The 11,740-nt window shown below is 46.8% G+C and overlaps 1 protein-coding gene across 1 annotated transcript in view; it reads right to left on the reverse strand.

Moving 5' to 3' along the window:
- The window catches only part of LRP1 (LDL receptor related protein 1), a 112,655-nt gene that overhangs the window by 63,883 nt on the left and 37,032 nt on the right, over positions 1-11,740 (reverse strand). Inside the window, exons 12-19 of the mRNA XM_027854936.1 lie at positions 8,133-8,313; positions 6,774-6,996; positions 4,975-5,176; positions 4,402-4,527; positions 3,642-3,782; positions 3,385-3,510; positions 2,414-2,530; positions 2,019-2,099 (exon numbers count right to left, since the gene is read on the reverse strand). Coding sequence (XP_027710737.1) covers positions 2,019-2,099; positions 2,414-2,530; positions 3,385-3,510; positions 3,642-3,782; positions 4,402-4,527; positions 4,975-5,176; positions 6,774-6,996; positions 8,133-8,313 — 1,197 coding nt within the window. The remainder of the gene's footprint in view (positions 1-2,018; positions 2,100-2,413; positions 2,531-3,384; positions 3,511-3,641; positions 3,783-4,401; positions 4,528-4,974; positions 5,177-6,773; positions 6,997-8,132; positions 8,314-11,740) is intronic.

Genomic DNA, 11,740 nt, shown 5'->3' on the forward strand with positions numbered 1-11,740 from the left:
CCCTGACTCCAGACCGCCCCCAGACCCTCAGGACTGCTCACTCCCTCCGCTTCCTCCCCACCACCCCCAGCAGGAAAACAACAAACAGAAAAGACACAGAAACTGCATAGACTGCAGCATGCACCATGGACCACACAGCTGAGGACTGGGGGAGGGGGGGAGAGGGATGCTTCTCAGAGCCTCCTTCCCATGTCCTGGCCTCCATCTGGGGAGAAACAGCAGTCTCTCCTCAATCACACTTGGGAGGGGATGGGGGTATGTCTCTGGTCTCTCTCTTTCTCTTTTCCTCCCTCCCTTCCTTTGTTTCTTTTCTTTCTTTTGCAGGAATCTCTGCTTTTCTAGGGGGCAGTGGGGAAAAAAGAGGTCCTAGAAGCAGCCCCTAGTTCACCTTGGTTCCTATATGATAGGAGGGACAAAATTCCGCTCCAATTTGTCTCCCCACAAAATTCGGAACCCCCTAGAGCATTTTAATCCTGGGGGGACTGGGCCACCAGCAGTTGGGTAGTAGTGGTCCATCAGAGCTAAGGGGGCCTTAGCACCCAGTGATCAGGCTGATTCTGTCTCTCTATATACTGGGGTGGCTGGTTTTCTCATCAGAGGAGTGTGTGTGGGGGGCTTCTAATATTATGCATGATTAAAAGTCCTAAGCCTGTTTCATGAGAGGCCATTCTGCCTGCTCCACAAAGTTCCTCTCACCTTCTCCCCAGCTCTCATCTACATAGAATCTCCCTCTGTCCCTTCTTTCTCTTCCCCTCTCTCTATCCCTTCCCCTTCCTTTCTCATCTCTGCGTTTTTCATTCTCTCTAGGCTGTCAACTCTTGCCCCACCTCCCCCCAGGTCCTTGGGGAGGGGGGAGGGGAGGCAAGGATCTGCAGAACTGTCTGGCAGGGAAATTGATGGAGGTGCTGAGGATCATGGGGGGATGGAGCTGCCCACAGGGCTGGACTAGAGGCTCTGTGTGAGTTGATGGTGCATGTGCTACTATGCACTGACCGGCAGGCTCAGGACAGGTCTTTTCGTCAGAGCCGTCCCCACAATCCTTCTCTGAAACACAGAAACCGCCAGGGGAACCATTGGCACACAAGACTCAGCAATGACAGACAGAGCACAACCTGGTAACATCACAACACTCAACACTCTCACAACTAAGTCATGACAGAAGCACCCTGGGGACAACATGACAGCGTCTGAAGACCCCGAGACAATGACAGGACACACGTATGTAGACACACACACAGTGACACCCTCTGCTCAGACATTGCATCACCTGGTCCGTGGCTGGCTCCCTGGAGCAGACATTCAGTGAGGAGGGCAAGGACTCCAGGGGAAAAGGGTGTGAGAAAAGGGATGGAGGCTTCCCTGGTCCCTAATGCTGGCACCCCTAGGGCAGGAGGTCCTAACCTTTTTGGGTGTCACAGCCCCTCTTTGGCAAGTTTGGTGAAATCTATGGACCTCTTCTCAAAATAATGCTTTCTAAATGCATTAAGTAAAACGCAGAAGACTACCAAGGAAACCGATTCTACTGAAATAAGTTATCAAAGTATTTTTTTAAAAAACCAAACATGGTTTGGTTCATGGGTCCAGGTTAAGACCCCCAGCTCTATTCCTCCTTTTTTGTCTCCCTGCCCTCCCTGCCCCATGCTGGAGTAAGAGTCACTCAGGTTTAGCCTGGGGCAAGAGAGGGGAAAAAGGCAACAACACAGTAGTAATAACCGACCTTTATATAGCCTGTTAAGGTTTGCAAGACTCTTTACATTACGTTAGGCATTGTCTCATTTGAGTATATTTCTAGACAGCGTCCCCCATTAGCCAGGCCCAACCAAGTGCCAAGCTCCTTCCCCTCCCTTTTCTTCTAGATAACATAGCAGGACCTCAGCCTGTTGGAGGGAGGGAGACTCCAGTTTAGGTCGGACCACCCTACTCTTTTATCCAGGGCCTGTCCTATGAGCTCTAATGCCTCAACAATTAGATGGGAAGGAAAGGAGAGGGAGTTGAGAATGGAGAGGGAAAGCCCTTACCATTGTCACAGCGCCAGTTCATGTTGATACATCTGCCATTGTTGCAGGTAAACTGAGTCAGGGGGAAACAGGTGGGGTAGGCTGTGGGTATGGGAGGAATGAGGTTTGGGTAAGCCACAGAGGGGCCAGTGGGGTGAGTGGATGGCTCTAGCCTCAGAGCACTACCCCCACACCACACTGCCTAGAAATGGCCATTACTATAATCCTTTAAGAGAGTGGCAGGATGGAGGGAGGGAGCCCCTCTATACTTAGTACCCTTCATCCCAGTGGGAAATCAGGGGGACCTCAGAGCAAGAAGCTGTCTATGACACAAGGAGTCCACAGGAGCCCTTCCTGTAACCCCACCCAAAGCCCACAGCCTTCTTCTCCACTTCTTCCCCTTCCTAGTTTCTCACCACATGAGGCTGACTCATCGGATCGGTCACCACAGTCATCATCTAGGTCGCATGTCCAAGAGATGGGGATGCATCGGCCACTGGCACAGGAGAACTGATTGGGGGGGCAGGTTCGGGCTGTGGGTCAAAAGTCGGGGGTGAAGTTGTGAGTGCGCACACCGATGCCCCATCCTTCACTACCTCCCGGGTCATCCTTGAGGTCTCACTGCCATATTTTCTGCTATAGCTTCAAATCCTCAATAAAAGTGACAGGGTCATACACAGTCATACATTTAGAGCTAGAAGGGACATTGAGTGTCATCTAGTACAATCCCTTTATTGAGGATACCAAGGAATAGGGACAGTAATCAATCAATCCATCAATTAATTAATTAAGTCATTTTCCCAAGGTCATATGAGCACTAAGTGGCAGAGTTGGCATTTTAATCTATGTCCTCTGGTTCTATAGCTGGTTTTTCCATAGCTTACAGGGCTGCAGAACAGAATGTTCCAGAAGGAGAATGACTCCTGTTTTCCTCCCCACCAAGACTCCATTTCATCTTATTTTCTTTTCTAAACTCAGTAAACCACTTCACCAAGTCCCCAAGCCCTCTTCCCTACTTGGGCTCTCTTTTGTGCTTTTGAAGGAAGATGTCCCCAATCTTTTCGGTCTTCTGCTACCTGGAGGGGTACACACTAACGTCTAGCTTCCTTCCTCCTGCTATGCTGTCTTAGTTTTTCAGATCTGTTCTGCCTTACAGAGATACAGAATAACGGGCCCAGTTTCTTCAGAACCGCTCCTGCAGCCCACTCCTTTAGCCTAAATCTCAGCTTTTCTCCCGCCTCTATCTTCCTTGGGTTGTTTTTTTCCCTCTTTCTTCTCTTCCTCCAACTCTCACAGGGCAGCCTTGTGTGCCCCTTATCCTTTCTTACTTAGCTCCTTCCCCTGCCTGGCCCCCTCCTCTCCCGGACCCCAGAGGGCACCGCCGCACCTGAGCAGGTAGAGTTTGATTCGTCCTCGCTGTTGCCACAGTCATTGTCCCCGTCGCACAGCCAGCGGTTAGGGATACACCGATTATTCTCACACTTGAAGCGGTCAGAGGGGCACGTGTGCTGATCTAAAGAGGGGAAAACTGGGGGTGAGGACAGTAAGGGAAGTCCCCAGCTTCTTCATGCCACAGGAGCATCCTTTAAACTTCACAGAGAGGAGGCCTAGGGAAGGGAAGGAAGATGAGGTGAGGTCACTTACGGCAGAGGGCAGGGGCCTCATCGCTGTTGTCCAGACAGTCATTGTCCCCATCGCATTTCCATCGCTCCTGGATACATCGGCTATTGGCACATGCAAACTCACCAGGCTGGCACTGGGGTGGGGGCACGTAGGACGGGTTTGCTGCAGATCCCCAAGTAGGGGTGAAATGGAAAAGTGATCAATTATTAGAGAGAGAGGATGACCTTATTATTAGAGAGATTACCTTATTATTAGAGAGATGAAGGTCTAAACCTCATCAGCTCATATTCTTCTCTCTCTCTCTCTCTCTCTCTCTCTCTCTCTCTTTTTTTACAAGTATCATCTTCCCATGTACAAATGTAAACAGTTTACGCTTACTGAATAACATTTTTTTCTTTCCTGTTTACCTTTTTATGCCTCTCTTGAATCTCTCATATTCTCTTCTCAACCAAGAAACCCATCAGATCACTTTCCTATCCATTAGGGAAAATTAACCACAAGACTCTCATCAAACTCTTAAACTTCTTTCTTACCCTTTACTGCTCCAATTCTCCTCCCTTGTAATAGCCTGTCCCAGCCCTTTCCCTAAATTCCTCAAGTCTCCCTGGTTTTTTCAAAGTTATCTCCTTGCCCATTCCCCACTTCCTCCTTCTGGATTCCTCAATACCAAGCTTCTCTCTCAGCATCACTGATCTGACTCTGTGGCTATTTCCCACCCAATGCCAGGACAAAGGACTCCCCCCCAGCCCAGGCCAACCCACATTTCCAGGTCCCCTCATACCAAGGCAGGTGACACCATCAGCATCCAGCACCTGGTCTTCTGCACACGCACACTGTCGGCTACCAGGAGTGGCCAGGCAGAGGCTGCTGCAGCCACCGTTGTTCACACGGCACTTATTGGTACCCACTGTAGGGGATGGGTCAAAATCAGGGAATGGGGCGGGAGTATGGAATAGACAGAAGACCAGGGTGGGGATATGGGGAGATGAAGTGGGGAGCAGGGTCAGAGAGGGCCAGAGAAGGGAGATGCAGAGAAGAGAATGGAGTGAAGAGATATAAAAAGAAGAAATGGAGAAGAAAAGGAGATGATTTGGTCAGGGGTTGGTGAGAGATGGAAATGGGAGAGAAGATGAGTAGGAGAGGTAAAGACTTAGGTTTAGTGGAACAGGAATTTCTCCTCCCAAATCTACCATATTGGGGAAAAAAAGACAAAGGGTCTGGATGACTGGCCCTTTTTGCCAAAAAGCTGCCCCCCCGGTCCAACTGAAGTCTAGTCTGCTTTATGTCATGTGGCTGCTCTCCATATGAAAGAGGGGGCAACCAAACGTCTCCCCTAGACCTGGACCCTATATACCTTGCTGCTGCTGAGCATCGTACATGCGGATCTCAAAGATCGGGGGTCTTTCACTTCGAAGCAGAGTCACAACAGGAGTTGTGCCTGGAGCGCCCCGCTCTAGACGGTACACGCTGCCACTTCGATACTCGGTCCAGAAGAGGTAGGAGCCATGGTGACACAGGCCAAAGGCGTGATTCAGCTCAGGGCCCTCATACACGATCTGGAGAGGGAGGGGGGAGTAAGGATTGAGGGGTCTTGGTGGGAGGCACAATGAGCAGGCACAAGGGTCATTATAGGGAAGCTCGGAGACATACAGGGTCACTTAGACTGAAAGATGTCACTGAGTCAGGAGTGGGGAACCTAGTATGGGAGGTATCAGAAAAACTGGGAAAGCTACATTAACCAGGTACCATATGGAATGTCTGTGGAATGGAGGTGAATAAGTCCCAGCAATTCTTCCTGGGCTGTCAGGAAAGGCAAGCATAGATAAGATAGTCCCAACACTACTCAATGCAGTCCTGGGGAATTCCAATAAGAATGAGAGCCCCTGTTCATGGCCCTGTTGGGGGTGTGTGTGTGTGTGTGTGTGTGTGCGTGCGTGCGTGTGTGTGTGTGTGTGTGTGTGACTGTGTGTGGTTTTGCTGAGTTAATCGGGGTTAAGTGACTTGCCCAGGGTTACATAGCTAGTGTCAAGTGTCTGAGGCTGGATTTGAACTCAGGGCCTCCTGACTCCAGGGCTGGTACTCCATCCACTGCGCCACCTAGCTGTCCCCCTTTTGTTGTTCATTCATTCAATCACGTCCAACTCTTCATCACCCCATGGACCATATTGTTCATAAGGTTTTCTTGGCAAAGATACTGAAGTGGTTTGTCATTTCCTTCTCCAGTAAATTAAAGCAAACAAGGGTTTAATGATTTGCCCAAGATCACACAGCTAGTAAGTGTCTAAGGCCAGATTTTAACTCAGATCTTCCTGACTCTAGGCCCAGCACTCTATTCCCTAAGTCACCTAGCTGCCTCCTAGGCAAACAGAGCTTAAGTGACTTGCTCAAGGTCACACAGCTAGTTAAGTGTCTGAGCCCAGATTTTAACTCAGATATTCCTGACTCCTAGGCCCAGTGCTCTACCCACTGGGTCATCTAGCTGCCCATTCATGGCCTACCTGGAGGTCATTACTGCTTTCACTCACTGATGCCCATCATTGTGTTCTACTCCCCCCATCCTCATTCCCAGCCAATCCTAGGCTCATCTCCTTCCCCTCTTCCCCTTCCCAGTTCCCTCATAAAACCCTTGGAACAAATGTAGACAGTTAAGCAAAACAAATTCCCACATCGACTATGTCCAGAATTTACATGTTTCATTATGCACCCTGAGTCCATCACTTCTATGCTGGGAGGTGGGTAGCATGCTTTATCCTGAATCCTCCTTGTGTTTAGTTTTCTATATCTATGTCTTTGGTATAGGTCCTGTCTTCTCCATTAGACTGGGGAGATCCACTCTCCAAGATAGGGCCACATCTCATCCCTGGATATAGGTGTAGATGAGGGGCTGATCTATATCAGTGGAAGGAGTTTCCACACTGATAATTTCCTACACTTTTAAACTCAGAGTTCTAAGGCAAAAAAAAACCCAAAACCAACCAACAAACAAAAAACTGGCTGAAAGACCCTGACCCTTGGTGATGCCTTCTTTCTTCTCCTAACAGCAAGGGGTGGAGGCCAGGATATCCTTCTCTTGTAAGTCCTAGGCCAGTCACTAGCACAGACAAGATGCAGACACATAGCAACATACAGACATATGCATACAGATAGCCCCACCTTTCGGTCAGTGCCATTGAGTAGTACTGTCTCAATTCGGTCATAGAAGGCATCTACCCAATAAAGGCGTCCAGCAGGGATGTCCAGGCTCAGGCCATTGGGCCACAGCACCGTCTTGGATGTCACAAAGATATCCCGGTGGGAGCCATCCATCCAGGCTCGCTCCAGTCTTCCCCGGCGGCTGTCTTTGGGGTCTTCCTCCCAGTCTGTCCAATACATCCACCTGTTGACAACAAAGAGTCGAAGCCAAGCCCTTCAGCCTCCTGTTTCCACCTGTCTTGACACCATAGGATCATGCTATTCTACCCTCTGGCCCATATGTTGAAGGACTCTTCTGGCTCTTCATACTATTTTCCCCTAAAACCATACTTATGATCACCATAAAATGGACTCTTTTCTCCTCCTCTCTGGGATAATTCTTACATGTTATACCCCTCCAAACAGACTCCTTCCCCCACTTCAGCCTTTGTTCTAGTATTCTCTGCCTCAGCTGCTGGGCACTGAATTTCCCCAATACCTGGTTTCCTCTCCTTCCCCCACTCCTGTTATCTATCCCATTCTTTTTTTTAAATTAATTAATTTATTTTTAGTTTTCAACATTCACTTCCACAATATTTTGAGTTCCAAACTTCCTGCCCATCTCATCCCTCCCCCCACCCCAAGATGGCATGCATTCTGAATACCCCTTCCCCTAATCTGCCCTCCCTTCTATCACCTCCCCTTCTATTTTCCTGTAGGGCAGGGTAGATTTCTATACTCCATTGCCCGTATATCTTATTTCCCAGTTGCACGTGAAAACAATTTTTAACATTTGTTTTCAAAACTTTGGGTTCCAAATTTTCTCCCTTCATCCCTCCCCACCCACCCTCATTGAGAAGGCAAGCAACTCGATACAGGTTATAGATGTGCAGTCATGCAAAACACTTTCATAATAGTCATATTGTGAAAAACTAACTATATTTCCCTTCATCCTATCCCGCCCCCCCTTTTATTCTATTCTCTCTTCTGACCCTGTCCCTCCTCAGAAGTGTTTGCTTCTGATTACCCCCCCCAATCTGCTCTCCTCTCTATCATCCCCCCCACTCTCTTATCCCCTTCTCTCCTATTTTCCTGTAGGGTAAGGTAGATTTCCATACCCGACTGAGTGTGTATGTTATTCCCTCCTTAAGTCAAATCCGATGAGAATAAGATTCACTCATTATCTCTCACCTTCCCCCACTTCTCCTCCACTGTAAGAGCTTTTTCTTGTCTGTTTTATTTTCCGTCCCATTCTTGCCATGTGTTCCCCTCTGCTACATGTACTTTGGGTTCTGCTCTGGTCTCAGTTTTCCATAATCTCATGAACCCCTGGGAACTTACCCATTTAGTGGGTCTACCACGATTGCTCTGGGATGAGTCATCTTGCCTTCAATTAGTGTTTTACGGGTCTGAGCTGCCTTCTCCAGCCTTGCCACACTGATGGTCTTCTTGGGCCCGTCATCAGTCCAGTACAAATTGTCTCCCATCCAATCCACAGCTACACCTTCTACATTATGAATACCTAGGGTGGGGTAGGGGGAAGCCAGGAGAAGAAGCAGGGCAGGAACCTTTAACCAACAATGTGATTTCACCTTTCCCACTGCCAGTTAGCTTCTTCCAGCCCTCCAAGACAAGCATACACTACACCCACCAAGAGTTTAGAGATAGTCTAGTACAACTGCCTCATTTGACAAATAGTGAAACTGAGGTGCAAGCAATTATTGGCAGAGCCAGCTCTTCTGACTCCTAGGCCAGTGCTTCCTTTTCCCACTACACCAGACACCCTCACATAGACTCTTCTGCGCTGAGGACAAGGAGTTGTTAGGGGTGAGGAGGGTGGGCTGTGGTAAAAGAGTAGAAAGTTATTTCATGTGTTTATGTGCATCTGTATCAAAGAGCATGTTCTCATGATATTGCATATGGCAGCCAGTGGACATGGTGCATGCTCCTTGGGTCTCAAGTTAATGAATGTGGAGCGCTTAAACCTATGCTGACATGTATGGTCAAATAAACATAAGCATGTGCAGATATCTCCAAGGCACTATATACAAAGATTTGAATGTGCAAGATGAAAAAATAGGAAAGTGATACTTTCATTTGACAAAAGGATTCATTTCAAGTCTCTTTTAATCACAGAATTTTAGAATTGAAAGAGATCTCAGAAGCCATCCAATCCAACTCATCCCTAGCTGAGAATCTCCACTACAACATCTCCAAAAAGTGGCCATTCAATATCACTTGAAGATCTCCAGTGAAGGAAAATCCACTACTTTCCATAGCAACTCTTTCTACTTTCAGACAACTAGAACTAATTGTGGGGGAGTGTTTCCTTCTATCAAGCCCAAATCAGCCTCTCTGAGACTTCTACCCATTTCTCTCCAATACAGAAATCTTAGGTTTTATATCATTCAGTGTCCCCAGTCCCTGGTCTTTGGGTCCAAGAAAAGGGAAACCAACTCAGATGACATGATTCAGACAAGGAAGTTTAGACTGCATTTGTCAGAGAGTGGCTTCAGAAACTACAGGGAGGTTTTTGTGATCTACTGGTAAATCATGATTGGTATACACCCCATATTGGTATACACCACACCCTGGAACATGCTACCTCCTGTCTCCTGACTGTGCTCCTTGACTCCCCAGAACATACTTCTTTCTGTGTGTGCCTGCTGTGAGACAGACTTTCCCAAATCTCACAAGACACACCACACCATCTGATCAGGAACTTGTCTGGTCAAGAAGGTGAAGGACAACTTTGAACCTTTTAATCTTCTGCCTTTCTTATTGGCCCTTTCCCATATACTGGTATTTTGCCTAGACTCAGCTCTCCACTAGTTAGCATACTTTCAGTATGCTATCAGTATCCCTATCCCTATCCCTATCCCAGCAATACTGAACTCCTGACTAGTGAAGAACAGCCCCAGGTGTCCACTCCCTCAATCCCATTATTTATTTATCCATCCATCCGTCCGTCCATCCGTCCGTCCGTCTGTCTGTCTATCTATCTGTCTATCTATCTAATCTATCTATGTATTTATCCATCCATCCCACTGTACCCTTTGGAATGCTTATTCCATTATTAACTATTTTCCTCTCATCTTAAACGTCTTCTCTTGTTCCTTCCATCTTCTAGCACTCACTGAGGTCTGGTTCCTTTCTGATGACACTGAAACTCTCCTGAAACTCTGGACACCCTTTCCAGTACTGATTGTACTTTCTTTCATAACCCTTAATTCATTGTTTTCAGTGGGAAATCAGTATTCACTCCTTGCTTCCCATTACCACTTTCAGACTTTCTCTCTACTGCCATCATTCAATAGCCTCTACTTTGGAGTTAACACTATCCGAATTTATCACCTAATCCAGATCCTGGTGTTTAACCCCCAGGATATTCATCCTCCTTCCTTAATGAGTTTAATGACTCAGTCAAAGTTTTCCTCTCCATCCCAATTTCTGCCTTCATACTAGGAGATTTCAGCTTACATACTGAGGTTTCCTCAGATACCTTGACCTCCTAGTTCTTCAAACCACTCAATTAACTGCCATGACCTAAACCTTTACTCCAACTCAGCTGTACACAAGGATGGTCATAACCACAACTTTTCTAATTCCACGCTCTTGAATTCCAAAATCTCTTTATCTAATCTTAATCTTCTACCATTCTATCTCTCCCCATGTCTGCAAACTCCTAACCTTGCTTTTCCGCCCTTATTGCCATCTCCAATCCCTTTAACCCTCAGATGGAAGTCCATCATCCCTGAACACTCTTCCCTTCCCAATTTCTCCCACTGAACCATTTTTATTCTCCACTATGCTCTAGCTTCAAATCCCTTGCCCTTTTGACTTACTGATGACTGTGTATTGCCAAACCTGTATCACCCTGACCATCTTCCTCCTTTACTCCTACTCACATGCTGGTGAACAGAGCTGGAGGAAGTCACAAATCATGCTGACCAGGTCCGTTTCAAATTTATGTTAACTAATCTCAATATGCTACAAACTGTAGCAAGGAAATACTTTTGACTTTTCCCTAATTAATTCTCCATCTCATTTACCACTGTGGTTGTTACAAATCTCAATTCTTTTCAAACAACTCAAAGCACTCCTTCCCTTTCTACCCACTCAACTGAGTACCTCATACATTAAACAAAAAGTTTAAAACCATTCACCAAGAGTTTCCCTTTTTCCCCTTCTTCTTATCCTATATCTTTCTGACATCCTCCCCAAATGTCCTCAACTTCATTCTAGTCTTTGACAAAGATGTAGCCCTTCTTAACAAGGCCAACCCTTGTATACCTTTGTAAACCTTGTATACCTTTGATTCTATTGCCTCCCATCTTCTCTAGCATATTTCCCTACTATCTATCATCTATCTCTCTAATCTTTAATCACTCCTTATCTACTGGTTCCTCCATTCTTAATCCCCTCCCAATAGATCTGATTATCTCCAATAGCTTCTAACCTCTATCTTTCCTCTCCTCCTCAGCTAAACTCCTAGAAAGAGCCACCTATACTGTATGCCTCTACTTCCTCTCACTGGATTCTAAATCCTCTTCCATATGGCTTCTGACCTTACCATTCAAATAAGATTCCCCTCTCTAAAGTTACCAATGATCTCTCAACTGACACATCTAATCACCTTTCCCTCAGTCTTTATCCTTGACCCCTCTGTGGCACAGGACATGGTTTATCACTTTCTTCTCCAGCATGGTCCTTCCATGATAATGCTCTCTCTTCGTTTAATTTCCTACCCATTAGATCACTTCCCTTGATAGATCTTTATCTATGTCATACCCATTAAATGTAATTGTCTCTAAGGCTCTGCCTGGGACCTCTTTTCTTTTGTCTCTACCTTATCTTCTTTGGGGAACTCATCATCTCTCATTTCTACATATCCAGCCTTAGTCTCTCTCTCTCTCTCTCTCTCTCTCTCTCTCTCTCTCTCTCTCTCT

Source organism: Vombatus ursinus, unplaced genomic scaffold (assembly GCF_900497805.2).
Source record: "Vombatus ursinus unplaced genomic scaffold, bare-nosed wombat genome assembly UNPS02010769.1, whole genome shotgun sequence".
Taxonomy (NCBI): domain Eukaryota; kingdom Metazoa; phylum Chordata; class Mammalia; order Diprotodontia; family Vombatidae; genus Vombatus; species Vombatus ursinus.